Raw genomic sequence first — 26,165 nt, forward strand, 5'->3', positions numbered from 1 at the left:
TCTGGGGGTTGCTGGGGGTCTGGGGGTTGCTGTCCTGTAGCCAGGGATCACACAAAAGTTACGATACCTGGGAAGGGGCAGCCAGGGGATCGTCAACATAGGGCTAGATAGCTCAGTTGGTAGAGCACAGGCATGTTAATCCGGAGGTCGTTGGTTCGAGTCCCACTCTAGTAAATTTTAATTTGTTCACCCCAAATCATTTACAACATTTACCCAGTCAGTTTCCTTTGTGGTGTATAATGTAAACATCTGAAATAAAAAGTTGAACCTCCTTCAAAGGTAATCCCCTGGCTGCCGCTTCCCAGTTTGTGCGGTGTCTTAATTTGGGTGTGATCCCTGGCTGCACTGCAGTAAACGGTTGTACCCACCCCCCCCCCCCCCCCCCCCCCCGGAAAGATTTGTCAATCTTATTCTAAATAAATAAAAAGTTTAGTAAATTAACCTGTTTTCAATGGATCTGAATGAATATCCTTGAAAAAAGCAGAAATGAGATGAACAAACATTAAACGAAATTCGTCAGATTATTATTAATAAAAGTTAGCTCCATATGGTGGTAGAACATCATTTTTATTTCCTATCGCAATTACAAAATCATGCCGCACGGAAATTCTCCGTTTGGTTGTACGGTCTGAGTTGACCTGGGTACGAGTTGACTTAGGTACGAGTTGACTTGGGTACAATATTTCGGGTACGAGTTGACTTGGGTACGTTGTTGACTTGGGTACGAGTTGACCCGTTTTGTTTTCGAAGACTAAAAACTGATAACACTAAACGGGCATACTCGAACTCATACTGGGGTGTTACGGAAGCATTAAAGTGGAAAGAGGTAGAAAGAGAAAGACAGAAAGCACAAAAAAGCATGGGATGAACAAAAGGTTGTTTTACTTTAGTTTATCATTACAAGAAAAACTCGATCCTTTATGTCTCAAAACTTTGCCAAAAATCCTTACCGCTAACTTGCAATAGCGCCACCTACGTTAGTGTAAAACTTTTGGGGTAATCATCATTCCCCCTCCCCCCCCCCCCCCCCCCCAATTAAAAAAAATACTCTGGGACATGTTGGTCGATTTCTTTGTCCTGTAGAACAATTAAAATGTCTAAATAATAACAATATAAATCAATGGAGTTATAAAGAATATGATAACCCCAGGGTAAACCAGTTTGAAAGCACATGTTTTAGCAGACAACATTAATTATCGGAATTTACCCCCACTACTGCGGCCCATTTGGGAAACCCGCCTCGCGCATGCGTTTTACCTACTTAGGATGTCTGGTTTCTGCCTCAAACGAGTTAGCTTTTTACACACTAAATGAACTTCCCTCTTCCGCGTGACACAAAGCGCTTGTGCGGAAACCAGACTATAGTGTACGGCGTTGGTTTTCTTATACCATTTCAGCATGGCGTCCAACGTAGATTCTCGTGAGTATAAAACCACCTAAATAGATCGTTTTTAGTTTAAGTTTTTAAATAAAATTCAAGTTTTCCATAAGATGATGTTGTAAGGCACAAATTGGTTAGCAAAAGGCATTAGTGCACCTCGAAGTTAAGAAGAATGGGACATTTTTAAACGCATAGTTGAGTTTTGTTCGGCAAGTAAAAATATTCTGCAGCAGCAGCAGTGTCTTTCAATGAAGTGACAAACTCGACCATCAAAGAATGGTTGTTTAAATCAAAGCGTGCTCATTTAAACCAGTTCTTTAAACACTTCTATTTCCATATAAGGGGTGGACATTTATTGAAGTAAAATAAAGGGTATGCAAGCAGTTATTCAGTTTGTAATAACCCAGACAAAAATTAAATGTTTTTTTTTTTTTTAGCCAGGTTTTTTGGGGAGAAAAAATTATTTAAAGAGCTCCGTATCTCGCCACAAATCTTTACTCAATTTTACCAAGGGGAATATCACATGAGTAATGTAAATTAGATACTTATTTATTTCATTAAAAATAAATAGGTGGCAGGATGCAGAAATTTGTCCAACATAAATTTTGCAGTGTAGGTGGCACTGTTGCTGTGTCAATAGAGGGCGCTTTACGATATGCCTGGAAATGATTTTGACATACCCTGCCACCACTTTATAATTGTTGACTCGGTTTTTCCTTTAAAATTTGAGAAAATACAATTTTTTTTATATTAAATAATGGGTCCTACTAAAAGCCGAAAACAAGCCAAAAACAAGTCCAGAGCGCCACCAACACGCCGCCAACAAGTTAAAAAGACCTCAAAAATGGTAAATAAACCATATATATTTTAGAACTAGGTGTGTTTTGTAATAAAAACATAAATTTAATGGAAGAACTTCAAGAAAAGTGTGAATTTTTAACCAAAGAAAAAACGGTCGGACGCCATCTTGGCTTAAAATTGTGTTTGGGCCAGTCCATTATGATGCGGGTGAGTCAGATATAGCAATAGATGGCGGGCGTCATGCACTGTGCATACTGCAGTGAAGGTCTTCACATGAAGCCCTCTGTTGTTGACAAGTGCTAAATCTACCCGTATCATAATGGTCGGGTCCTACTAAAAGCCGACAACAAGCCGACAACGCCGACAACAAGTCCAGAGCGCCGCCAACACGCCGCCAACAAGTTTTAAATACCTCCAAAATGGCCAATAAACCATAGATATATTAGAACTATGTATGTTCTGTAATATAAACATAAATTTAATGGAAAAACTTTACGAAAAGTGTGAATTTTTAACCAGAAAAAAACCCTTAACTTTGACGGAAAACGGTCGGACGCCATCTTGGCTTAAAATCGTGTTTGGACCAGTCCATTATGATGCGGGTAAGTCAGATTTAGCAATAGAGGGCGGGCGTCATGCACTGTGCACACTGCAGTGAAGGTCTTCACATGAAGCCCGCCCTCTGTTGTTGATAAGTGCTAAATCTACCCGTATCATAATGGTCTGGTCCAAACACGGTTTTTAAGCCAAGATGGCGTCCGACCGCTTTCCGTGCAAGTGAAGTTTTTCTGTTTAAAAAATACACACTTTTCGTGAAGTTTTCCATTAAATTTATGTTTATATTACAGAACACATATAGTTCTAATATATCTATGGTTTATTGGCCATTTTGGAGGTATTTAAAACTTGTTGGCGGCGTGTTGGCGGCGCTCTGGACTTGTTGTCGGCTTTTAGTAGGACCGTAATGGTCTGGTCCAAACACGCTTTTTAAGCCAAGATGGCTTTCCGTGCAAGTAGAGTTTTTTCATGGTTAAAAATTCACACTTATTGTGAAGTTTTGACATTAACTTTATGTTTATATTACAGAACACATATAGTTCTAATATATTAATGGTTTATTGGCCATTTTTGAGGTAATTAAAACTTGTTGGCGGCGGTGTTCTGGACTTGTTGTCGGCTTGTTGTCGGCTTTTAGTAGGACCGCCAATAATGAATGAATAAGTGATTGCAAGGTCTGAAGCTCCCCCCCCCCCCCCAAAAAAAAAGTCTCAAATTTCCGATTGGGGAAAAACTGTATGTTTAATTTTTTTTCACCGATAGATTCAGAGTGGAATTCATTGTTAAGCAAAAGTACTTAAAAGTTAATTGATTTATTTGCAGAGTATACTGGTTACGGAACCCCGCAGCAGGCCCAACAGGGGTGAGTTTCTATGTTGTTAAAAATTTGCACTACAAAATACATTTTTTAGCTTTTAACCGAAGAGCGAAGTTAGATAACCATGAAGCCCGGTTCATACTCCCTGCTAATGAATTGCAATTTTTGACGTCACAGTCTTTTTTGTATCTGTGTACGTTACGCAGGAGTTGAGCAAATTTCAACTGAAGCTAATTATTTGTTCCGAACTTGTGACGTTAAAATTTGTATTGCATTCGTGGGAAGTATGAACCAAGCCTTATAACTGAAGTATTTGAATGTCATTGATAAATTGCTTAAAGCCATTGGACACTTTTGGTAAACAGTATCGTCCAAGGCCCACACTTCGTGAATCACGACTTCTATATAAAATAACAAACCTGTGAAAATTTAGGCTCAATCAGTCATTGGTTTCCAGAGAAAATAACAGGAAAACCCACCCTTGTTTCCGTACTTTTCGCCATGTCATGACATGTGTTTAAAATAAATCCGTAATTTTTGGCATCGAGAATTGATATTGTTTTAATGTGTTCTTAAAAAGTAAAGCATTTCATGGAGTAATATTTCAAGAGGTTTTTCACCATTACCTTCTGTAAACCCTGTAAGTTGTTTGTAAATCTGTGAACTTTAATTTTTTTGTCTGTACCGAAAGTGTCCAATGGCTTTAAATAAAGAAAATGCAGTTTTGTGACTGTAAATTTAACAGAGCTTGTTCTTAGTGTATGGAGCATAGTCTCGAAAAACAGTTGCTGCAAGATCTTAAAATCAATACAAGTTATTTAAGTATCAATGCTTCTATCATTTTAAGGTACAGCTATGGGAGTGCTCAAGGTTACCAGCAACCACAACAGCAGCCTGCTGCAGGGGCAGCACCACCTGCCCAGCAGGCCGCAGGTTATGGCCAGACACCGCCAGCCGCATACAACCAGGTAAGTTCACCCTAAACCATTTCAGGCCTGGAATTGCACAAAAGTCACAGAGGCCATGGCCTCCTTTGCCCCTGCATAGTCTGGGCATTGGTGTCCCCTTCAAAAGTTTCCCAGTGAAAACGGCCTTGTCCTCGCAAAGATGACATTCCAGCCTGTCTGCATTTCCTTTCTACCAGAGTTTGAGACTTAAGTCTGAGACATGCAGTAACTTGTAGTCTAGAGACTTGCCGAGAGAGATTTGAGACTCGACTCCAAAACTTAAAGTTAATGCCCTCTTTAAACTTTAAAACTGTTCACCTACCAATGATTTCAAAAGCCAGTCTATGTAATGCTTTTTAACTCATTACAAAGTTTTGTTTTCCTGCCTCATCTATGTGCCAACCACTGAGCCATGCACTGAGTAACTTTGATCATTGGCCAGCGTACATATTTATGGCATGTATTAATCACAATCATTTGAATGTATTTGCAGGCACAGACCACATATGGCACTCAGCCTACAGCCGCTTATGACTACAATGCCCAAGCACAGACTGCCTACGCCCAACCAGGGGCTACCAGCTATGCCCAAGCCCAGCCAAGTTCATACACTACTCCAGCCTCGACCTACGGACAAGCACAGCAAAGCTATGCACAGCCTGGTAGAACTGGTAGGTTCACACAAATTATTTGTAATTATAAATAAACTGGTGCTATTTTTCAGGTCCAATTTCATTCAGTTTGTGTAACTTTATTTATGCACTGATATGTTGCAAATACAGGGTGCACAAATTTCATTTGTTGGTACTTTTTGTTCAATGTTATATTGTAAGTAACTTTTACCGAATGTTTGGTTCTGTTAACAACGTGTGGTGTATTTGTGGTCACACACAGTTAGTCATAAAAAAATACGGTGAGGAAGGATCTTAGTAATTGGTTAAAGGAGTTGTCGTTCAAATGATTTGTGTCACTAAATTGTTATGGTTGTTGCAAGCATGCTGTGAAGTAAAGGAAAATCTTTCATACATGTTATCTGTCACCCTTTGTTTATAGGTCAAGCAGGCTACACCAGTCAGAGCACTACTGGTGGTACTGCAGTGCCAGCAGCGACCGGCTACAGTCAGACTGCCACACCAGGCAGTTACACCCAGGGTAGCACTCCACAGGGATACAGTCAAACCAGCGCTAGCTCCTACTCAAGCTCAGCTGCTAGCCAACCGTACTCCCAGAGCACTCAGCCAGCACAGAGCAGCACTTACAGCCACCAAGGCAGCCAAGGGTCCTATAGCGCACCAGAAGTGCCTAAGCAGGGTAAGAAAATACTTTGATTAATCAATTGAGCTTCATAATGAGGCTTTTAGTTCATTTGAAACGCAACTTTCAGTAGCTGGTGAGGAGTGTCACAAGCAGTTTAATAGATGAGTGAAAATATTTTTCCTGAAGGGAGTATAAAACAAAACTGCAAATGGAAGCCAGTGACATACATGTGTGGCCCTATCGCCAAATACCTTTCTCATGATGTACAACTCACAAATAATTCTCCAACCAGTCCTTCTAAAAGGTGCTGAGAGGTAAAGAAGCTTTGTTATTGAAAAGTACGACCATAAACATGAGTTGTTAAGAATTTTGGTTCACAGGTGGTTTAGGAGAAGTCCAGTTACTAGTACAATGTTATAAGTGGAATCTACTAAGTCTGAAGTCTAAACATTCAATTTAACATGGTTGAATTTGGTCTCTCTGTGTAGGTGGAGTTGGTAGTAGTAGCAGTGGTGGAAGCAGTGGTGGCTATGGAGGACACTCCGGAAGTGGTTCAACAGGCTATGGTGGATCCCAAGGAGGGCCTCCACAGAGTGGTGCTCTAGGAGGTAGTGGAGGGGGTTATGGTGGAGATTCCAGTGGTGGATACCGTGGTGGACGTGGTGGAAGCTCCAGCAGTGGAGGTGGTAGTAGCGGCGGATACGGGTGAGTTACGTTCAATGTAATTATTGGTCAAGTAATCTGTGTATAGGTTTCATCATGTATCACGTAAAACTGAAGACTCGCTACATTTATTTCTATGGAAGGTTGAAATTTAATTGAGCTGTATCAAACGTAAACATAAGCAAGCTTTCTATAAAAGTGTATTCTGTTGTTTTACGTGGGGTCTTATTTGTTTTATTTTGGGGTGAGTAGGGCTTCTTTTGTTTCCCTTACACAAAATCTTAGCCATTTGTCATCATTAATACGGGTAAATATTATAATGGCTTTTAAAGTCATGTTTCACACTTAAATGGTACAGCCCGGGTCTGTGGATGTTTGTCGTGTTACATTCACAAAATCACAGTGTATGAGCAGAGCTGTAATTGTGTCGTCAGGATGGTCTTTTTTGCTGTTTTATTTATTCTATTGTGTTTTTCTCTTTCAATCTCACATTATACTTGCAAACACAGGGCTGAAAAGCAAAATGTTTTTGTTGTCTCTTGTTAGGGGGGCTTATTTTGTTAACTGTAGCAACAATTAACTGAAAGATTTAGGGATGAAAAGGGTTTATCCACGCATGAAAAAACTGTTGTTTGGTAAAAATATTTGAATACTATGTGCTGTTTGTGTGAACTCAACTGACAACTTCTAAAACTTTCTTCACAGATTTGAAATCTTCATCCATTTATATTGTTGTTATGTTTTTATAATTTTAAATTATATACAGTTTTTGTTTGGTGCTTTATTATCCTGTCCTTTTATTGAGCAAGTTGTATTTTTGGTTCACATAAATTATAACTTGAAATTACTGTGGCTAAATGAACTAAAACTTTGTTTAAGTATTGGTCAATATATGAAATAAGGTGTAGGAAAAGGTTGGTTCATTAAGCAAAAGGGATTTTTATTTTTGTTTTTAGATGGTAAGAGTGAAAAAGTAGTTCAATGAAGTGAGGTTCTATGTAAATGTTTTTGAAGAAGTTTTCAATCGATGAAAGTAAACAAAGATTGTTCTTTCTTTGTGAGTTTATTTTTTAATGATAAGAAATTAGCAATGTATTTCAAACTGATTCTTTGTAATCTCTCCATCGATACACGAGTGCTCTGATCTTCTGAAGAAAAGACGCCTCTTAGTGGGTTTGCAAACAAAGTATTTGTACTTGAAGTTTTAAGTATTTGATTTAAAATACGTAGCAGGCTTTGAATGAACTCAGCAGTGGTTGCGCCACTTGCTTTTGCTGCTTTTGCTGTTGTTTGCTGTGCTGCCGTGCTGTAAACCAACAGAAGTTGAACATTTTCCTCATTGGAATACCAATACCCTTTACTACAGAATAACGGAGAAAATTTGTTGTGACCCTCAAAAAGCTACATGTAACTTCAAAGCCTGTTGTAGCAGAGCGCGCTTCCCATGATTGCTTCCTTATGTATTGCAAATAATTATTGATAATGGTGTTATATTCGTCCATTTTGTTGGTTTTTATTTCACTTAAAATGTGTTTAGAATACAATAATAGATACCCATCTCGATCAAAGAAATTTTAGATGTTGGCCTCAAACATTGTGGAACAGAGTTCAGATTGGCCAGGAGCAAATATCTACTGTATCAGCATGCATGTGCAATCCAACAAGTTCAACTGTGTTCCTTGATGCTTCCTTCATCAAGATGGCTATTGCAGCTATTGTGAAAATGAGGCTTGACGAAAAACATTGTGAATGTAAACAGTGTTGTACCATTGTACAGTTAAGTCACATGTTGAGTAAGAATGGTGGCTTAAGTGAAAAAAGTGAAAAAAACTGTTACTAACTAAAACTACATTTCATCAACGTTATCAAGAGCAGAAGATCATCATATTGGAATTTGATGTTACATGTACCTCTAAAGTACTAGATGTGACGCATATACCACATCCATTTTAGGTATGTTGCTGTTTTATAACTTCAAGGGAACAGCAGTAACTTTGTTTGATCCAGTTGCGTTAGATAAACCCTGCCTCTTCCAGAAGTGATCCAGTATTTACACCATCTTGATCTTTTTGATCAGTTGTTGGTCTTGACATCCTAACTTTGAGGGAACATCTTTTGATCCAGTTGCTATTGACCCACTTCACCTGACGTCATCATTCATCACCTGACATCATTTATCTCCTCAACCAGTCTTAATTTTGCTCAGAATCGCATGTGCTGCTGTGTAATGCACATTTTAGGCACTGTGCTTTCGTTTACTAGGTCGGCAAATTTTCACATACATTTCGACTCCCCAAAATGGCATGCCATTGCAGACGAAATCCGCATGTGACCTCAGTGCAAGAGGTGAATAAACAAGTCTACAAGTAACACCTTTTGGGGACCCACACAAACGTATCTGGTGTGGGTAAAAGGTTTGAGTGATCTTGTTTTCCCCTCACTGCGTAAGTCCAAGTCCCTCAATAGAATTGCCCGCCAAAAAAACAGCGGACCCAAGGAAGGTGCATCAGAGAAAGTGACATACATGTAGAATCTGACAAACTTATGTCAACTCAACAGACCATCCGAATGCTGGAGCCCACTAGCTGTCAATGAAAAATTGGTCACTAAAGATCAAATGCCCACTGTGTGCATCTGCTATTATTGAATAACAACAGGAATGGCAGGTGGATAAATACTAGAGAAACAGTATGGATTGGTTTGTCCTCTTGGGTATAACCAAACTCTTGTTCACTTAAAGAGTCTGAGAAAAAGACAAGAAAACAGATCATGATCTGAGAAAGTACACGACACATCTTCTTCCTACAGGATTAGTGTAAATTGTGAAGCAGCGAATGTTAAATCTTCAGATGCTTTAAAAGCCTGGTAGTATTAGGTTTTTTTTTTATTGGAAAAGGGTCAAGTACTGCAGGTTGAATCTTAATCTGAAAGGGAAAGTTTGTGTAACATTCGAATGCTACCTAGATCACAATGGTAGAAAATAAAAATGGCAGGAATACTCCATCGTCAACGATTCAACAGAAAGTAAGATGAACCTGTAAACTGAATGAGACTTTGCCAAGTGATTTGCCTGTGTTTTTTTCCCAGAAAACTTGGGAAAGTTATTAAGTATACAGTGCTTAGAACACATCTGTGTAAGGGTTAAAGCAAATTTTATTCTTTAGTCCTTGATGCAAAACTTGCATCTATTAGAAAGGTACTTTGTTAATTAATTTGATTTCGTAACTTGATTTATTACAGCAATTAACCTATTGGCTCATTGGTCCCGTTTGAAAGTTAAAATCCACATCTGTTCTTCACATTGGAGTATTTTGTTCTCTAGGTATACTGTTTGCCGTGCACTTGCTGGGTCGCCAAAATCCTTGTAGAATTAGTACAAAATATCTTTTCGGCAAGTTAAGGGCCAACAAAAATTACTATGCTGTAAAGTCAAAAGTTTAAAAGATTTGTTTGATTGATTTGTGTTTATTTACTTTTGTTTATTTTTGTTTTCTTGTTGTGTCGGGAAAGTGTACTTCAAGTGACAATTTTATTTTTTTATTTTGGGTGTCTACGTATATTCCTAAATACATTATTCTTTTTTTGTGTGTATGATTGTTGATTACAAATGCCTAAATTCTAATCACTGTTTAAGATATGGTTATAAAAGGGAAAATACTTATTTATTTTTTTGAATGTGGTACAAGTAGTATAATTCTTTGGTATTCAACTATATATACACATAAGTTTTTTCCTCCTAGAAATGTATTTTACATTACATTGTTTGTAGCTGCTTAATAAGTAGAGACAAAGTGTTATTTATATATGGGTTTATATGCGTACAAATTTGTAAAAAATATATTTAAGAGGTTTTATGGTTATACTATTACTGTTCAATGGGTAGAGGATTTAATACCAATGTATTAGGTAAATGTACTATTTTTGCCAAGTTTGTTTTTGATGTCAGCATCTTCATTGAAGCGGCCAATGATTTTCACATCCAGCGCTTACTGAGAGACAGGGCCTAGTTCCCTGACTCCTAAGCATAATATACCAACCTTCTGCTAATTCCTTCTAGTGGTGACCGAAACAGCGGAGGAGGTGGACGAGGTGGTGGGGGCTTCAATAAGTTTGGTGGTAAGTTGTTTACTGGGTGTATTTGTGCCTCCTGTAAAAGTATCTTTTTATCGTGGCATTTGATCGATGATTATTTTCAATTTTTCACTCGGTTAATGAGGCACAAAAAGTGATCTAATATGATTGAGAGAAAAACGAAGGGCTGGAAAATCAAATAAGGTCATTAATGCAACAAAAAGAACAAGACACATGATTGTTTTTGTGTTTTTGAATGCAAAGCGGTTTTGTGCAGAGTCACAAGTTAAGCTTTATCGAACAATCTTAAAATTAATGTATGGAAACAACAGTAGTATTTGAGGCACAAAATTAAACGTTCATAAGTTTCTTAATTGTAAAAGAAGAGATTTAGAACCCAAGTGTAGTTTTTCAAAAAAAGAAAAGAAACCACAGTACTGTTTTGGACTTGTAGAAGTTTCGATGTTGAGGTATGATAGAGTGGTTCTGTGCGGGACTGGGGTTGGTGGTGGGGGAGCAGCTTATTAGATGTAAATTTAACAGTTTTTTGTTGTTGTTTTTTTCAAAACTTCAGGAAAATATTTTAATGTTATACATGTAGGTCTATGCCGGTTAACATAAAACGCTCATACAAATAATTGGCAGCAGCAGATTATGGTTATCACTTGCATTGAAAGTTAGCGTGCATATTGTAAACTCTATACCTTCTAGATTTATTGCATACACATCAACATTCCTGCTTTTGCCTCATTGGTTTGTGTAGCCATGACAGCCATGCTTGGTTGGGGTAGGGACCTAGATGCAATTTGATGTTCAGTTAATTTTCACTGAAGGATTCTGATGAAATAAGGATAGCTCTGTTCGCCTTGAGGTTGGGTTAATGTTTAGATGTAATATGCCATCAGTAAGGAATACTAAAACAGCATTTGTATAATGTATTCCTTGGTTTGTGTTATTCAGATTCTTGCGAGCAAGAGCCGAGTGCTGATAAGCAACAATTCGGTAATAATAATGTTGGTTGTTCACAATGTACAGCCAGAACGATGTTGATAGAGCATTGTTATGTAATGAACTGGTACTACATTTTTCTTCTTTTTCTTCAATAGACTGGGTCAGGTGTGAAAAAATAAGTCCTTGGTCGGTTAGTGAGGATAAGGTTTTGGGAGAGGTGGTACCTGTATGTGACTGGTGCACAACTGGCACGATGGACTCTTGTAGATTGATTGAAATGTTTTAACTCCAGCCTCCCAAAGGGTACACAGTATTGTGTTTCAGGGGTCGAAATTGCCGCTAGCCCGGGACTACCAGATTTACACCGGGGCTACTCATTTTTCCAGTTTGATAGCCCGACGGGCTAGTGGAAAAATAATGCAAAAATCATCATCACAAACAATAAAGAACTATGTTATTGGTGTATTGTAAAGTTTGAGCCGTGACGGGAGACATAATGCGTCTTTCGGGCTACCAAAATCTAATCAGGGCTACTAAAAATGATTGGTCACTAGCCCTGCTGACTACCATGGAAATACACTTAATTTCGACCCCTGTGTTTTTAAATTTCCTTCGCAGGTAAAGGACTTGTCCAAGATGGCATACAAAACTTGTTTGGTCAAATTTCACATAAACATTATATTTGATGTTTATTGTCGGCAATGGTACGATGACCTAACAACAGTGAAACAATGAGTGTTTTTGTTTTTTTTATGAGTGGGTTTCACTGAATTGTTAGAATCGTGGTGATTTGCCATGATTTGAAGAGCCTTTTAGTTAAAAAGACGTTAACCAACTTGTGATCACTTGGGAGTGTTCATGGTTTATTGGTTTTTTTCTTTCGTTTATTCTCCCATTTCCTCTCAAAAACCAATTTAGGTTCTGACAGATTAGTACTTCATCACTGGTATTAATGATCGCATGTCTGAAGTTTTGTGGAATAGGTTAACATCTACCTGTTACCCAGGATGACTCTGAATGTTGACCAAGTAACTTTATGTAACCCAACTTTACAATCATCGGTTGAAGTGTTTTTTTTTACTTCCTGTACGTTTATTTTTTTCATAAGGTTGTCTTTTATACGCCGTATCATTTAACCAAGAAATTATTCGATGGGTAGCCTTTTACACATTAGTTTTATATTCTCTAACCCAGCAGCAGGTGACGTGGTCGTGCAGGGGAGACATTATGTGTTGGAATTTTTTTTTTAATGGGTACATTTACTACATGTACATTATAACACTCGATGGTCTAGCAGGGCTGTATGCTTCGTTTTTGAAAGGGCAAGGGCACCAAGGCATTTTCTTCTTGGTAAAGGGCACCCTATGATAAAATTGCAAATTTGTACTGGAGCATTTCAAGGGCACCAAGGCAATGACCAGGGGACACGGAGGCAATCGCCTTCGTTGCCTCCGTGAAGTATCGGGCCTGGTCTAGGTAGTGGTTACTGCTCTAGGATGTGGGAATCAGGAATCACGCGAGTACAGTAGAGTGCATGTGGGTGGTTTTTTGTTTTTGAAGCCTCGTAAAAAGCACCGAGTTCGTATGAAGTGCTTTCACATATCGTTGAATGGTTAAGTGAATTATGAAGTGCTTTTCACATATTGGTGAATGGTAACAACAATTTGTGTACTAAGTCGAGTTAGCACAACCATTCTGAATGGGATTGAATAGACTATTTCCAGTTCACTTTGACATCTGGGCTTGCTTCTAGGTCTACAGTAGATTACCATGCTGTGTAATATGCCCATTCAAAATGATCATTGAACCTTTTTTTTGGGGGGGGGGGTTGGTGGTTGGTGATCTGTAACTGTGTGTAGCGAATATATGCAGCCTTTTAACTTTTGTTGACCAGTGTGAAAAGCGCCAAGACAACCATGCCCCAAGACTTTCTTTAGTTCTTTGGCGCTGTCTGTTTAGGTACAGTGAAACTTAAACAATAACATAATTTTGTAGTCTTGCAAAATCTGGGATACGCGTGTTCTTTTAATATTAGTATTAAACTTTGATCTTAAAAAGTTACTGTGCAAAAAAATGCCATAACAACATGGCCCAGGCGTTTTTTATTTTTTAAGGGAACAATTGTGCGTGGCATTTGTACAGTTTGTAAAAGGTATGGTGAAACTTAATGATGGGGTGTCGTGGTCTGGGAATGTGGAGTGTAATTTACAGAATGTGGGTTCAAATCTTGGCCATGTAAGTGGAGACGCTTGTGTCTTAAGAGCAAGACACTTAATCATAATTGCATCTCTCCAATCCGGAATACAGATCAGTACCAGCAAGAGTAGGGGTTGAACTTAAGATGGTTGTAGTCCAACATTCTCAGTCATTTAATGCCAAGGAAACCGGGTATGAACATCAGCCTGATAAGCCATATTACCTTGGGATAGACTTGACTCTTTCTTTTTACATGAAACTTAAAACATTAGCATAGATGTAATTACAACGAAGGTTTATTTTTAGTCTTGCTTCTCTCAAGTCTGTGATAAATAGAAGACTGTGCATGTACACTTCAAAGGGGTAGTTATGTGATTTTTGTCATGTGTAGTCTTCAGAAAACATGCAACATTGTCGTGCGACGAATACCTAGAAGGAAGAACTTCTTTTTTTTTTCACTGAAAGAAAGATCTTTCCTTAATTGTGGAGGGTTAAAAAGCCGCATCATTTTTTCAAAGAGGTGGTTTGAGTTTTGACGGTGTTCGTCTTTTTTAAAAGGGCAACGTTGTTGTAATATTCATTAGTGACCGCATAAGGTGTAACGCGGTAATTTTGTATATATTAATATTTTGATGAATAGCCGACAACATTTTTTATTTGTCCTTACTGCGTGACCCATTAATATAATTCCGATGGGCCTGGGTACATAGCCCGTGCAATTGAAAGGTTTAAAATATTTGGTCAGCTTGGTTGAACATTTGACCAAGTTTTGGAATGTGAAACCGTTTTCACTTTTTTTACGCGGGTGTTCATGTCAGTTTAATCAACTTCCTTAACAGTGTGGGATACGCACCCAAGCCCGTTAGTCTGTTCATGTAAAGGCAAGGCACCAGGGCAATAACCAAGGGCATGGGGCAATTGCTTCATTATCTTTAAGTACACATAAAGGGCCTGGGCATCGTCTTATTAGCACATTTATTATTATTTTTAATGAAGAACATTCTGTCCTGAGAATTAAAAACGTAAGCGTGGAAGAGAGCTGCCAGTGTCAATGCATGCCTAATGCTTCATTTTTGAAAGGTCACAAGGGCATTTTCTCCTCGGTAAAGGGCACCCTAAAGGGAAATTATTTATTTCTACTGTATCATTTCAAGGGCATCGAAGCATCGGCCAGGGGGCATGGAGGCAACTGCCCTCGTTACCTCCTGGATATACCAGGCCTGTTCAAGGACGAATGTTCGGCCTCCTTTGTAGGATTTTGGGGTACTCAAACTTCCTTAAGCTTTTCGCATAGCTACTTGTATGAGCTATGTTGAGGACCATATCATATTGAAAAATTTTCCCTTATCGTTCCGTCGCATCGCATTTGTATTTTTGGGGTTTTCTTAATGCTAGGTTTTGGTTGACGGACCTAAAGCTTTATCTCCTTTGAACTGGATACTGATGACATTTATTCAAAGTCATTTTAATTCGTGCAGGTCTTAAAATTGAAGAAATCCACCGATAGACTACAGGTTATTGTAGCTCAGACATTTTGCCGGACTGTTAATACTTTAATAATACCGAATATATTTCTTGTTGCTTAAAGTTAAGGTTTGAACTTGAAATCTGCAGTGTGTTTAATTTGGTTTTGAAAAATATGTGTGTTGGGAATATACTAGACTGCTTGACTTGCATGTAAATGGTGACGTTAATTGCCAATTGCTAAATAAACTTTGGGTATTCCACTACTGATTATATTGAGCTCAGTCGTACGAGTTTACTCTTGATCTAAAAAATAATGACATAAAAATGGGTAAACTGGATTTGTCTGATAGGAACCGTCAACCCTTTACCAGCTTTCCTTCTGCTTTTTTATGCAAAAACAATTTAATTAATGTGCACAAATAAAATGGTTTTGGGGTTATTTATGTTTTGTTAGATACTGGACGTGGTGGAAGCACTGGTGGCGACAGTGGTGGGAGTGGAGGCAGCATGGGCAGCAGTGGAGGAAGCTCCTTTGGAAGTGGTAAGCTTAAATTTTAATTATGTTTGCCTTTGATGAAGCATCTGAAGTCTTGGGGACAATTGCTGTTTTAGATGGGATTTCAGAGCTGTCGACTCCCCCTGTTTCTGGAATCTGTCCAAGTTCTGATGAAAAAAAAGAGGCGTTAAACACTGTTCTTTTCAGAAACAACACTCCTCAAAAACGATATTCACATGGTGCTACGCAAACCTCTTTTAGTCCCTAATTATGCAAACTAGTATGTAGCATGTATTTCTTAAAGGCAGTGGACACTATTGGTATTTAGCTGTTGATAGTATAAAACATTGTGAGAACTGGCTCCTTCTAAACTGACATAGTTTTCGAGAACGAAGTAATTTTCCACGAATTTGATTTCGAGACTTCACATTTAGAATTTGAGGTTTTGAAATCAAGCATCTGAAAGCACACAACTTTAGGTGACAAGGGTGGTTTTTCTTTCATTATTATCTTGCAGCGCCGATGACAGATGGAGCTCAAATTTACACAGGTTTATTTTGTGTAGAGCTCGTAATAAAATCCAGTACACTTATTATTGGAAGAAAGGGGTTTGTCCTTTTCTTTCTTGAGTTCAAAGCTATGAATTAGTGATAATGATAATGTGTTTTGACTTTACAGGAGAGCCAAAGAAGGATCTGTCTGTAGACACCATCTTTGTCAGCGGCCTTGGAGAGGTATCTGAAGATCAATTAGTGGACTACTTCAGCAAGATTGGTATTGTTAAGGTAAGTTCAAAATTTCCCTAGATAATTTTTTGATTCTGTTGATTTGAGAACTGCACGAGTCTTGTGATCATGCTTTACATGGGATCAGGCAGAGCACCTTAATAATTGGTCCCACATTTATGGTGTTGAGTTTGTATGCTATATATAAACTGGTTATTATAGCTGGTTATGTAGTTACAAAATTTAATCGGACATTAAGTGACACAATCATTAATCCTTTCAGCATGAATTTTACTGTATTGCATCTGCGGTAGACAATATGCTGCAATGCATCTTGTGAGGCGAGTCTAGTCGCGTAGTTAATATACATGTTGCCAGGCTTAAACTGGCGCTGTGTAAATTTTATCAAATGCAAATTAATAACGATCATGCTCTTTGGAGTGGAAAGTTGTAAAGTTCAACATTGCCTTATAATATGTTTTCAAAATGTCTAAAAACTTCACATTTTGTTAACCAGCTTGACAAGAGGACCGGCAAGCACAAGATCTTCATCTACAAGAACAAGCAGACCAACCAGCAGACTGGAGAGGCCACAGTCACCTATGATGACCCACCCTCTGCTAAAGCTGCCATTGATTGGTTCAATGGTAAGTAGTGTAATGCAGAGATTTATGAGATGATATTGGTGACATCTTTACATAGAAGTGAGATGATGTAATGGTCAACAGGGGGGGGAGTAAGGGTGGGTGGTCAGGAATGTGAGTGGTGGCTAATTACTGGACATGGACTGACAGAGGATATGGGCCACCTGTTGAGGTGTGAACAACTATTTTGGAATTCTAGAGATAACCATGGGAATTATCCTTACATTAGCTTACACAAAACTATTCTTTACCCTTGTCATATTTTTGTTTTTGTCCTGAATATAGACCTTTATTCACGATGTGGCCATCTTGATTGTATTCCATTCCATTCCAACTCATTGTAAACCAAACTGAGGCTGGACGAAATAATAGTCTGTGCCATGTTTGCGCAATGAATGTTAGCATTCATTACTGTTATGGAAACAGGGAACATGACCAAGATGGTGACAGCGTGACAAAGGTCTATAAGAGTTGGACAGTGTTTTCACAATATTTATGGGAAATCTGTCCTTATTTGCTGCTACTAAAGCAGTTTCCCTCCCCCATTTGTGCCATATATTAAGATACTGTGTTTGTTGATTTGTTTTTGTAGGGAAAGATTTCTTTGGCCACACCATTAAGGTTGAGTTTGCGACAGTAAGATCAAACTTCGGGATGAACTTCCGGGGACGTGGAGGCCCAGGTGGAGGTGGAATGGGTAAGGCAGAGTACTTATCATTTTCGCTTCTTGGAATAAACATTGTCACCAAGACGGTGATGTGAAACTTCTCTGTGCATGTGATGTCATCTAGTGTAATTGAATTTTTCTACTGTTAAAGCATGTTGAACTTAAAAATTTTGTGTTTAAAGGCACTTGGTATATCCCCACATATACATTAAATAAAAAATTTGTGGAAATATTGGTCATCGAGGTTGCAAGAAAATAATGGGGAAAAAACACCATTGTTGTACATATTTGTGTGCTTTCTGATGCCTACAAAAACAATAAAAGGCCTGAAGTCTTTTGTTGTTTGAATAAGAAATTGCCTCTTTCTCAAAAACTATGTTACTTCAGAGGAGCCGTTTCTTACAATAATTTATACTATCAACAGCCATTGCTCCTTACCAATAGTTCCAGTTCATTATAAAAAATTTGTTTTCTTCTGATTTCAGGCGGTGGTGGCGGCGGATTCCGAGGTCGCGGTGGTGGACGTGATAGTGATGGAGGTGGATTCCGTGGAGGTCGTGGTGGTGACAGGGGTGGTGGTGGAAGTATGGGTGGTGGTGGTGGCGGCGGTGCCAGGCAAGGGGATTGGATTTGCACAGATAAGTAAGTACTGAGATGCAAATTGTTGAGTCAATTGATGAGCGGTTAAGATCACCAAATTCAAACTCTCGTGTTTCTGATCAGCAGAGTGTGGGTTCCAATCCCAATAAAGCCGTGACACTTGTGTCCTTAAGCAAGACACTTAGCTATTGCTTCGTCCTTCGGATGGGACATAAGGCCGTTGGTTACGTGTGTTGTGTAACGCATGTAAAAGAACCCAGTGCACTTATCGAAAAGAGAAGGGGTTCGCCCCGGTGTTCCTGGCTGTTGCTGCTGTATGCGCCGTAGCACCTTGTAAAAACCCTTATAAGGTGCTAACTAATTGGGTCTCAAATTTCACCACTGCAATCTTTCTGAAAGTTTGTTTATACTTGGCGCCTTGAGTACCTTGTTTGGTAGATACGTGCGCTATATAAGACTTTGATATTATTATTACTATGTTAAAGGGTCTCTCTCTGCGCGCGACATACGCAGTGAAAACACAGCTTGGTCTTTAACCTGCATTTTTGGAGCAGCGCGTACTACATGCGTTGGTTCGAACATCAGCAGATTAAGCCGGAGCCAAAGCCGAGGTTTGAGAAAGCTACATTAAAGGCATCAAGATCATGTTTCATTGTGCAACTAATTGCATTGATGTCTTCTCAGTATAAAAATGTCTGCACATTCTCAATAATTTTGAATAAATTTGTGTGCAAATTGTGCACTCTGTAAGTTTCAGAGAACGCATACAGATTTTCCAACCTTGGGTCCTGAATGTCTAATTTTAATATTATATATATATATATATATATTTTTTTTCCAGTGGCTGTAGCAATCACAACTTTGCCCGTCGTGACAAGTGCAACATGTGTGGAAGCCCAAGACCAGCTGATGGTAAGTGATCAGTAAAAAGCAGTGCAAATTAATTTGGTTTGCACAAAGTTTTGTAAGGATAAAGAAAACAATTGGGGTGGGGTGCATTCTGATGAAATATTTTACAATACCTGTGTTTAAAAGTGAAACAATTTATTTGTAATCGATGGCCTTTTAGGACGGCTTATTCAATTTGAATCTTACTGAGACTACCTGATCCTGCAGAAATTCCTTTTAAATTAAACTTATCTCCTGGAATTACACAGGGAGGCCATGGCCTCTGTTGCCCTGACCTTGGCCTTGGTGCCCTTTCAAAACTTTTATAGACTTAAAGATTTTCCAATGGTAGTGCCCTTGACAGAATAAAAATGGCATTAGGCTCTCCAAGATGATATTCCAGGCCTGTCCCTTTTCTCAAGTGTACAAAACCCAGTGCAGTTAAATAATTTGAAATGATTGGTCTTAATGATGAGTAGGAGGGTTAATTTGTGGATAGAGTAGGAGGGTTAATATGTGGATTGGTATTTATTATTCATTTTTATTCTTTAACATAGGAGGTATGCCCGCCCCAGGTGGTGGTGGAGGTGGATTTGGAGACCGTGGAGGTAGAGGAGGCGGTGGTGGCTTCCGTGGACGTGGTGGCATGGATCGTGGACGTGGAGGCGGCGGTATGGACCGTGGGCGCGGTGGTGGTGGCTTTGCACCCAGAGGACGCGGTGGAGACAGGGGAGGTGGCCGAGGGGGCTTCAACCCACGTGGACGGGGTGGTCCACCAGATGGCCGTAGGGACAGATTCCGTCCGTACTAAGGTAGTCAGTGACCAAACTCCTCTGTGTACAAAGTCTCTTAATCATGTGCCACTAGGTTTCTTTCTTGCACTTTAAGGTAACGGAGTGTAGATTAGTTAACACTATCTCTGGAACTCCAAAGAGTTTTGTAAATAAAATGCTCCAGTGCAGTAAACAAACTTTACATCTCTTTTAAAGCATTTTAGGTGTACGTAGGTCAAAGAATATTCACTAAACCAACGAGACTGAAAAACAAGGCCGCATCTGTTTTGCGATTCGACTAGCCACCATAGCATACAAAGCAAGTCAGTCACATATCATGGTATATGTAACGCTAAAGATACAACTTCTGAATAACTTGTTAAAAAACCCCTTTGCATCAGAGTGGACTCTCTATTGTGATAGCATGGCATTGTTGTTTATAAGCAAGGAAATAATGCTGCCTCAAAGTCTATGGTGGCTAGGCAAAATAGACTGCATCTGTACAGAGTTTAGTAACTTTTTGATAATACTATTTGATGGAGACGGGCCTTAACTAAAGGATTATACCTTGTATTCTTGGCCATCTTGCCAACGTAAGGCATTATGTGGTCCCCAGTCCTGTACCCTTTATTGCCTACTTGAACAGTTTACATTCTGTGTTGTGCACAGTTGTGTACTAGTATGCTTGTGTTAGAAGCAACATTTTTTTCAAACACAAGGCTCTTTGTTTTTAATGTTTAAGTTTAATTTTAAGTCGTCGTTAAAATCTTCCATCCATAATGGGGAACATCATTGTCTTGGGCCTTGATTTTGAAAGGGTAAACTAAGCTGGAAGTAATCATGTCAAAACAATATGTTAGCACGTTTTCCCAAACCCACCAGTTCTTTGATCCAATTAACATGATGCATCACAACAATAATCTGGGTTGCACTATTTTGGGAGTAAATGTCTATGTGTGTTATACAGAAGGGTAGTGTCACTTATGGTGATGCTGTTATTACATGTTGGTTAAAAAAATTGCAAGCCTGGCACAGATGCCATGTCTAAAGTACATAGAAGAGGTCAATAGAAAATGTGTGGATACATGGTAAGGTCGACAGAAAAAAACATAATTTTTTATGAGATGTAAATGTTTCTTGGGGTGTGTGTGGAAGGGGCGGGTTTAACGCAAAGCATTTCCCTGGAAATAGTATTTGAAGACGGGTTTCAGTGAATTGTTGTTTAAGTCATTTTAGATGTTACTATCAAACTGTTTTAATAAATTGTCCTGTGTCGGAATACTACATACCCTTTCAATTGTATTTTATTTGAATGTGTTATTGTTTAAAGGCAGTTGACACTATTTTTAATTACTCAAATATTTATTTGCATAAAACCTTACTTGGTAACAAGTAATGGGGAGAGGTTGATAGTATAAAACATTGTGAGAAACGGCTCCCTCTGAAGCAACGTACATTTTGAGAAAGAAGTAATTTTCCACGAATTTGTTTTCAAGACCTCAGAATTAGATGAGGCCTGGAAATCAACTTGCATCTGAAAGCACACAACTTCGTGTGACAAGGTTGTTTTTTTCTTTTATTATTATTTCGCAACTTTCGCAACCGATTGGGCTAAAATTTTCACATGTTTGTTATTTTATGCATATGCTGAGATACACCAAGTGAGAAGACTGGTGTTTGAAGATTATCAATAGTGTCGAGTGTCTTTAAAGTATATTTGAAATATCAACGATGTACTGGCTATCGTATGTAGTCGGACAGTGCAGTAGAAAAACATGATGGCTGAACACTGAACACCTTTGGGTAATCGGCCATTATGTTTGTCTTTGTCATCTTCCTGCCTATGTTTTTCTTTCAAATATACAAACATGCTTTGAATTGAAATTGAATTTAACTTTGAAACTCAACAGATAATTGAACCTCAACTTGAACATAAAGAAGGTACATGAACGGTGACACCATGAAATTTCAACAATCGTATTTCCTGAACCACACAATGGATATTTAATATCTTATGCATCATCTTAAAAAAAAAATCTAAACAGCTTTCCTTCCCAAACAGAAAGTTAATGTGACTACATTTTCATGTTGCCAAAGGATTTCAGATTTAAAATTACTCCATCAAAATTAACCAAATTATATAAGAGTTTAAGATTACACCAAAAGATTCTTCATTGTGAAATATTTTACTAATCCAAAGAAAGTTTTGGTAAAAAGAATGTGCAATTCTGCGAAATCTAGAAATGTTTTAGTGTCCCAGAGGACAGAATGCCCAGTAGAACTGGGAGCTTTGATATTATGATTAACATACACTAAGATTAATCTTAACACATTCACAAAAAGGACATGCACTTCAGAAGTTATCCTTTTATGACCAAACGTGCTACGTAATTATGGGAAAGCTTGAAGTGAATACATGTACATAGTTTTTGTACCTGCATACAAATGTGCAGAACTAAACGATTATTACATTATACCTGTTATGTGTGTACTTCATATATTCCTTTAAAGGATTGATAGCTTTCAGTACTTACAAAACATTATCAAAGATCACAAATGTTCCCACTATTATTAAAACATAGATTAATAAAATTTTAAAGCAGCATCTAAATAGCTTGGTTAAGAACAAGATCAATGGAACCATCACTAATGGAAATTGGTGAACCTCAAGCCCACTAGTGTGGCGATACTGACCATAAGTGCATTGAATCGCACAGGCACTGCAGAACCTGTACTGGGTTTTTCACACACTAAACCTTGCCCTTTAAAGATTGGGCACTCGCTAAAATCGGCCATACATTCTTTGATCTTATTCGCTTCACGGTTGCCCGACTCGAGTGCCCCCTCAACGTAACCCAAGTATTCAGAGGAAGTTGCTTCCCCTGCAAAAAACACCCGCCCAACCCTACTTTCCAGTTTCTCGAAACAGTCATCGGAAATATCAACAGGCCAGTTTGAGAAGGCTCCTTCAGTCAGGGGATTCCTTGACCAATCGCTGACGAGGATACCATCGGCGCCTGGGGAGCTGGCACCGTACAGCGTACGAAGGACTTCCTCGATCTCTGCTTTGGTTTGATCTGCAGGTTGAGCTTCCACACGACGAGATTCATCACCTGTTATGAAAAATGAAAAAGAGGAAAGTTTCCTGTTCATGCTTTGCTTTTGATGCATCAGCAGGGGTCGATTTCACAAAGAGTTTGAAAATATTAAAAACTTAAGGCTAGTCCTAAGTTAGAACGAGTAACTCGTCCTAACTTGAGCTAAGACTAGTCCTAACTCTTTGTGAAATCTACCCATGAAGGGATATGTCAGTTGGTTTTTAGAACAGATAATTTTCAATAAATTCATCACATAACAAAACTGATAATTTATTCAAACTAGGTGTAAACCGATTGAAATGAATAACAAACTAAAGTTTAGACAAGTTGTGCATGAGCATACATGCCTGTTCCCACTTATTTTGATTGCAGTATCGACATGTCAAAATAAGCACTTTTCATATTGGGTTGTTTTTTCATTTTATCATTTCTGCGATTCATCTCTTAAGTTATACCTATCGGTACTTTTCCTTAGGTACCAAAACAATTTTAAAGAACTTGTTTAAACCACTCATTTACATCTAAAAAAAAGTTACCACACGGGTATATGTAAAATGGGTAGCTGTAAGGGTAGAGGTCGATATAATGTATGAAAAAGCCCAGGTTGTGTACTCTCCCCAGGGAGCTGAGAAAGATTAAAGAAATGTTATTGGCCCAATGAAATGCGCTACTATTATTCTTATGTACATGTACTAACCTGTAATATGAGCCATCAACATAGGTGTGCCAGATGGATACAACCCCATAGCTTGGAGGTTCAAGAAGAGTGGGTAGTACCCCTTCCTGTCACTGGCATGAACAATCCATTCAACATCATCCCAGAACTTTGTTGGAAAAGTGATGTACACTTGGGTATAAGAACCCATGCGTGATTTGTCGATAACTGCTCTTTTCCACTCGGGGAGTGATGGAGTAAACTGGATGTGGTTTCGTTGGAGGACCCCGATGCTGAAGGTGACCAGGACATACTCTCCGATGTATCGAGTGCCATCTTCACACTCGACCACGACTGAGACATCATTGGAGTAGTCGATGGAGCTGACTTTTTTACTCAGATGGGTGTGGTTGATGAATTCAGGCTCATCCAGGAAACCAGCAATGTCATCAAAGATTTGTTTCAAACCTCCGGGATCCTTCATGAAGTATGTGTCGTCGAAAGTTTCAGATTGTCTGGTAGATGACACATCTGTCCTCTCAGCGTATTCAAAGTCAAAATCGAACCATTCGATGACGTTATCAAGGGCATCCAGAGCCTCCCATCCTCCTAGGCGTAATGAAGAGCGAAGGGACATATCTGGGATATCGTCGTCGTCATTCATTCTGTCCCGGATCTCTACAACACGCTCCACTGCTGGATAGAATACATCATACCGTTCATAGGCTGCATCCGTGACATTGTCCCCAGCTGCATTAAAATATGTGTTACTTCCATAGTCGCTGATCCAGCGGTCAAGATCAAGTTTTTCAATGATTTTGAGAGTTTCAGTTCCATTTGGCGATGCCCAAGCAGCACCCAACTCCACTGTCATGTCACCAAATTGGGTATCATGGACACGTCCACCTTTGCGGTCAGCCCCTTCTAAGATAATGAAGTCATTCATTCCAGCATCGTGGAACCTCCTAGCTGCCTGTAGGCCAGCACCTCCTGCACCAAGAATCAGAACCCTTGCCTCCCTGTTAGTCTTTTCACCACAGATTGGATGACACAGGGCAAGAAGCGCCACACAAACCACCAGTTTCAACATGGTTGCAAGGAACGTCAACAATCGCAGTCTGGTTTTTCCTGTAATATTTGTGACAGAGTCTCAGTTGACAACAATCCACAACAGACCTCAAACTCCCAATGACATGTGCACCGTTTCAGCACCTATATAAACCATCAGTACTGCAGACCGAGATTAGCATACAGGAAGAGATCTATATACCATTATTGATTCGATGCCTGAAGCCACACCTACATCCACATGAAGAAAAGAAAAAGACAACAAAGAAAAAGCAGTCTCTATTGGACTGTGAATGAACTGCACCAAGGTTTAGGCTTAATGTACCTTGATGTAGGAGAATTCTTTACTATTGTTGCTATACAGTCTATAAGGTCAATCCCCTGTAGCCCTGTGGCCAGGGGAATTTTAACACAAACTCTGCTAATAACAAAATGTCTTCAAAATTCCTAAGAAAACCAAAGTTGTCTAAGAAGTGATTTTGCTTTCCCATTCCACCACCGTGTTTTGATCTTGCATTCAGTAAAAACCAGCACTAAAATATAGAAAGTATAGACGATGTGACCTCTGACGTCACACGAAAACCATAACATGATTCGCGCGCATACCGCCGGGCAAAACCTTTGTGTTTTGGCAGCCAGCTAGAAAGTGTACGCAATCTTACTGTGACTGCGCAACTCAGTGCCCGGCGAAACATGACGTATAGAGTGTTTTGTCAACAGAGGGCGGTTTGAATGTAAACATAGGTCACATCGTCTATAACAACGATGTCAAACAAAAAACTGCATTAACAACTAGAAACACTTATCACTAAGAAAAGGGGTTTGCCCCAGTGTTGCTTGCAGTGGCTGCTGAATGCCCCGTAGCACATTATAAACCCATAAAACCTTCCATTTGTTCAAGTGCCTTGATGAGGACCTTTTGTATGCGCTACATAAGACTGTACTACATGTATAATTATTATTATTATTATAAACCAATGTGGCCTTGCTGCTATTTTTTGTGAAAGTACATCCAAGGTTGCAATAATACCTCAATGACATGGTTTCGCCCTAAAGTTCACTTACACCCATTGTCCCATCTCAGCACCCGACCCCCTTTCAATAGTTAAAGGCATCTAGGTAGAGATCTATGTATGTCATGCATTCATGCATGAATATGGGCACCAACCAGAACCATAGATGTATGGTTCTTGCTCAAGATATACACATGGGGCCTTCTTTCCAAAGGGGGAAATTGGAATGACGTGGTATTTTCTATTTAGAGTGTATTCTCTGAACTTTGGATTCCAAAACGGGCTGAAAAAGGCTACTTAAAATTATCTTTAAAAAAAATTTTAGCAAACTTTTTTGAATTTAAATCATTTTATTAAAGCCACAGAACAATCACTGTCCTGTCTTCATGCACAAAAGGGGAAACTTATAATCAATATTTTTAATTAAAG

The 26,165-nt window shown here is 38.9% G+C and overlaps 2 protein-coding genes across 4 annotated transcripts; one reads left to right on the plus strand and one right to left on the minus strand.

Moving 5' to 3' along the window:
- Nucleotides 1-1,289: 1,289 nt before the first annotated feature.
- Nucleotides 1,290-21,188, plus strand: LOC139938298 (uncharacterized). Of its 3 annotated transcripts, none has more exons than XM_071933718.1 (15): nucleotides 1,290-1,420; nucleotides 3,563-3,602; nucleotides 4,411-4,525; nucleotides 4,998-5,175; nucleotides 5,558-5,815; nucleotides 6,250-6,466; nucleotides 10,482-10,540; nucleotides 11,456-11,497; nucleotides 15,564-15,650; nucleotides 16,284-16,390; nucleotides 16,848-16,977; nucleotides 17,567-17,671; nucleotides 18,127-18,283; nucleotides 19,083-19,153; nucleotides 19,687-21,188. In XM_071933718.1, exons 1-15 carry the CDS (start codon nucleotides 1,399-1,401, stop codon nucleotides 19,938-19,940), a joined length of 1,842 nt encoding a protein of 613 aa, XP_071789819.1. In that variant the 5' UTR covers nucleotides 1,290-1,398; the 3' UTR covers nucleotides 19,941-21,188. The 3 variants fall into 3 exon arrangements, with proteins under 3 accessions (XP_071789819.1, XP_071789818.1, XP_071789820.1); XM_071933717.1 differs by having other exon boundaries at nucleotides 1,291-1,420; nucleotides 4,405-4,525; XM_071933719.1 differs by lacking the exon at nucleotides 11,456-11,497 and having other exon boundaries at nucleotides 1,293-1,420; nucleotides 4,405-4,525.
- LOC139938299 (uncharacterized) lies at nucleotides 20,590-25,802 on the minus strand. Its single transcript, XM_071933720.1, has 2 exons — nucleotides 23,698-25,802; nucleotides 20,590-23,015 (listed from the first exon to the last, which is right to left on the minus strand). The coding sequence occupies exons 1-2, from the start codon at nucleotides 24,743-24,745 to the stop codon at nucleotides 22,549-22,551; spliced, it is 1,515 nt and encodes a 504-aa protein (XP_071789821.1). The 5' UTR covers nucleotides 24,746-25,802; the 3' UTR covers nucleotides 20,590-22,548.
- Between the last annotated feature and the right edge of the window lie 363 nt (nucleotides 25,803-26,165).

Source organism: Asterias amurensis, chromosome 6, assembly GCF_032118995.1.
Source record: "Asterias amurensis chromosome 6, ASM3211899v1".
Classification (NCBI taxonomy): Eukaryota; Metazoa; Echinodermata; class Asteroidea; order Forcipulatida; family Asteriidae; genus Asterias; species Asterias amurensis.

What these genes read in the sequence shown, in the direction of transcription:
- LOC139938298 (XM_071933717.1), top strand. Translation starts at nt 1,399, where the DNA reads ATGGCGTCCAACGTAGATTCTC. An exon ending in CCGCAGCAGGCCCAACAGGG is followed by an intron (nt 3,603 to 4,404) that starts GTGAGTTTCTAT and finishes TATCATTTTAAG; the next exon opens with GTACAGCTATGGGAGTGCTC. An exon ending in GCAAGATTGGTATTGTTAAG is followed by an intron (nt 16,391 to 16,847) that starts GTAAGTTCAAAA and finishes TTTGTTAACCAG; the next exon opens with CTTGACAAGAGGACCGGCAA.
- LOC139938299 (XM_071933720.1), bottom strand. Translation starts at nt 24,745, where the DNA reads ATGTTGAAACTGGTGGTTTGTGTGGCGCTTCTTGCCCTGTGTCATCCA. An exon ending in GTTGATGGCTCATATTACAG is followed by an intron (nt 23,016 to 23,697) that starts GTTAGTACATGT and finishes TTTTCATAACAG; the next exon opens with GTGATGAATCTCGTCGTGTG.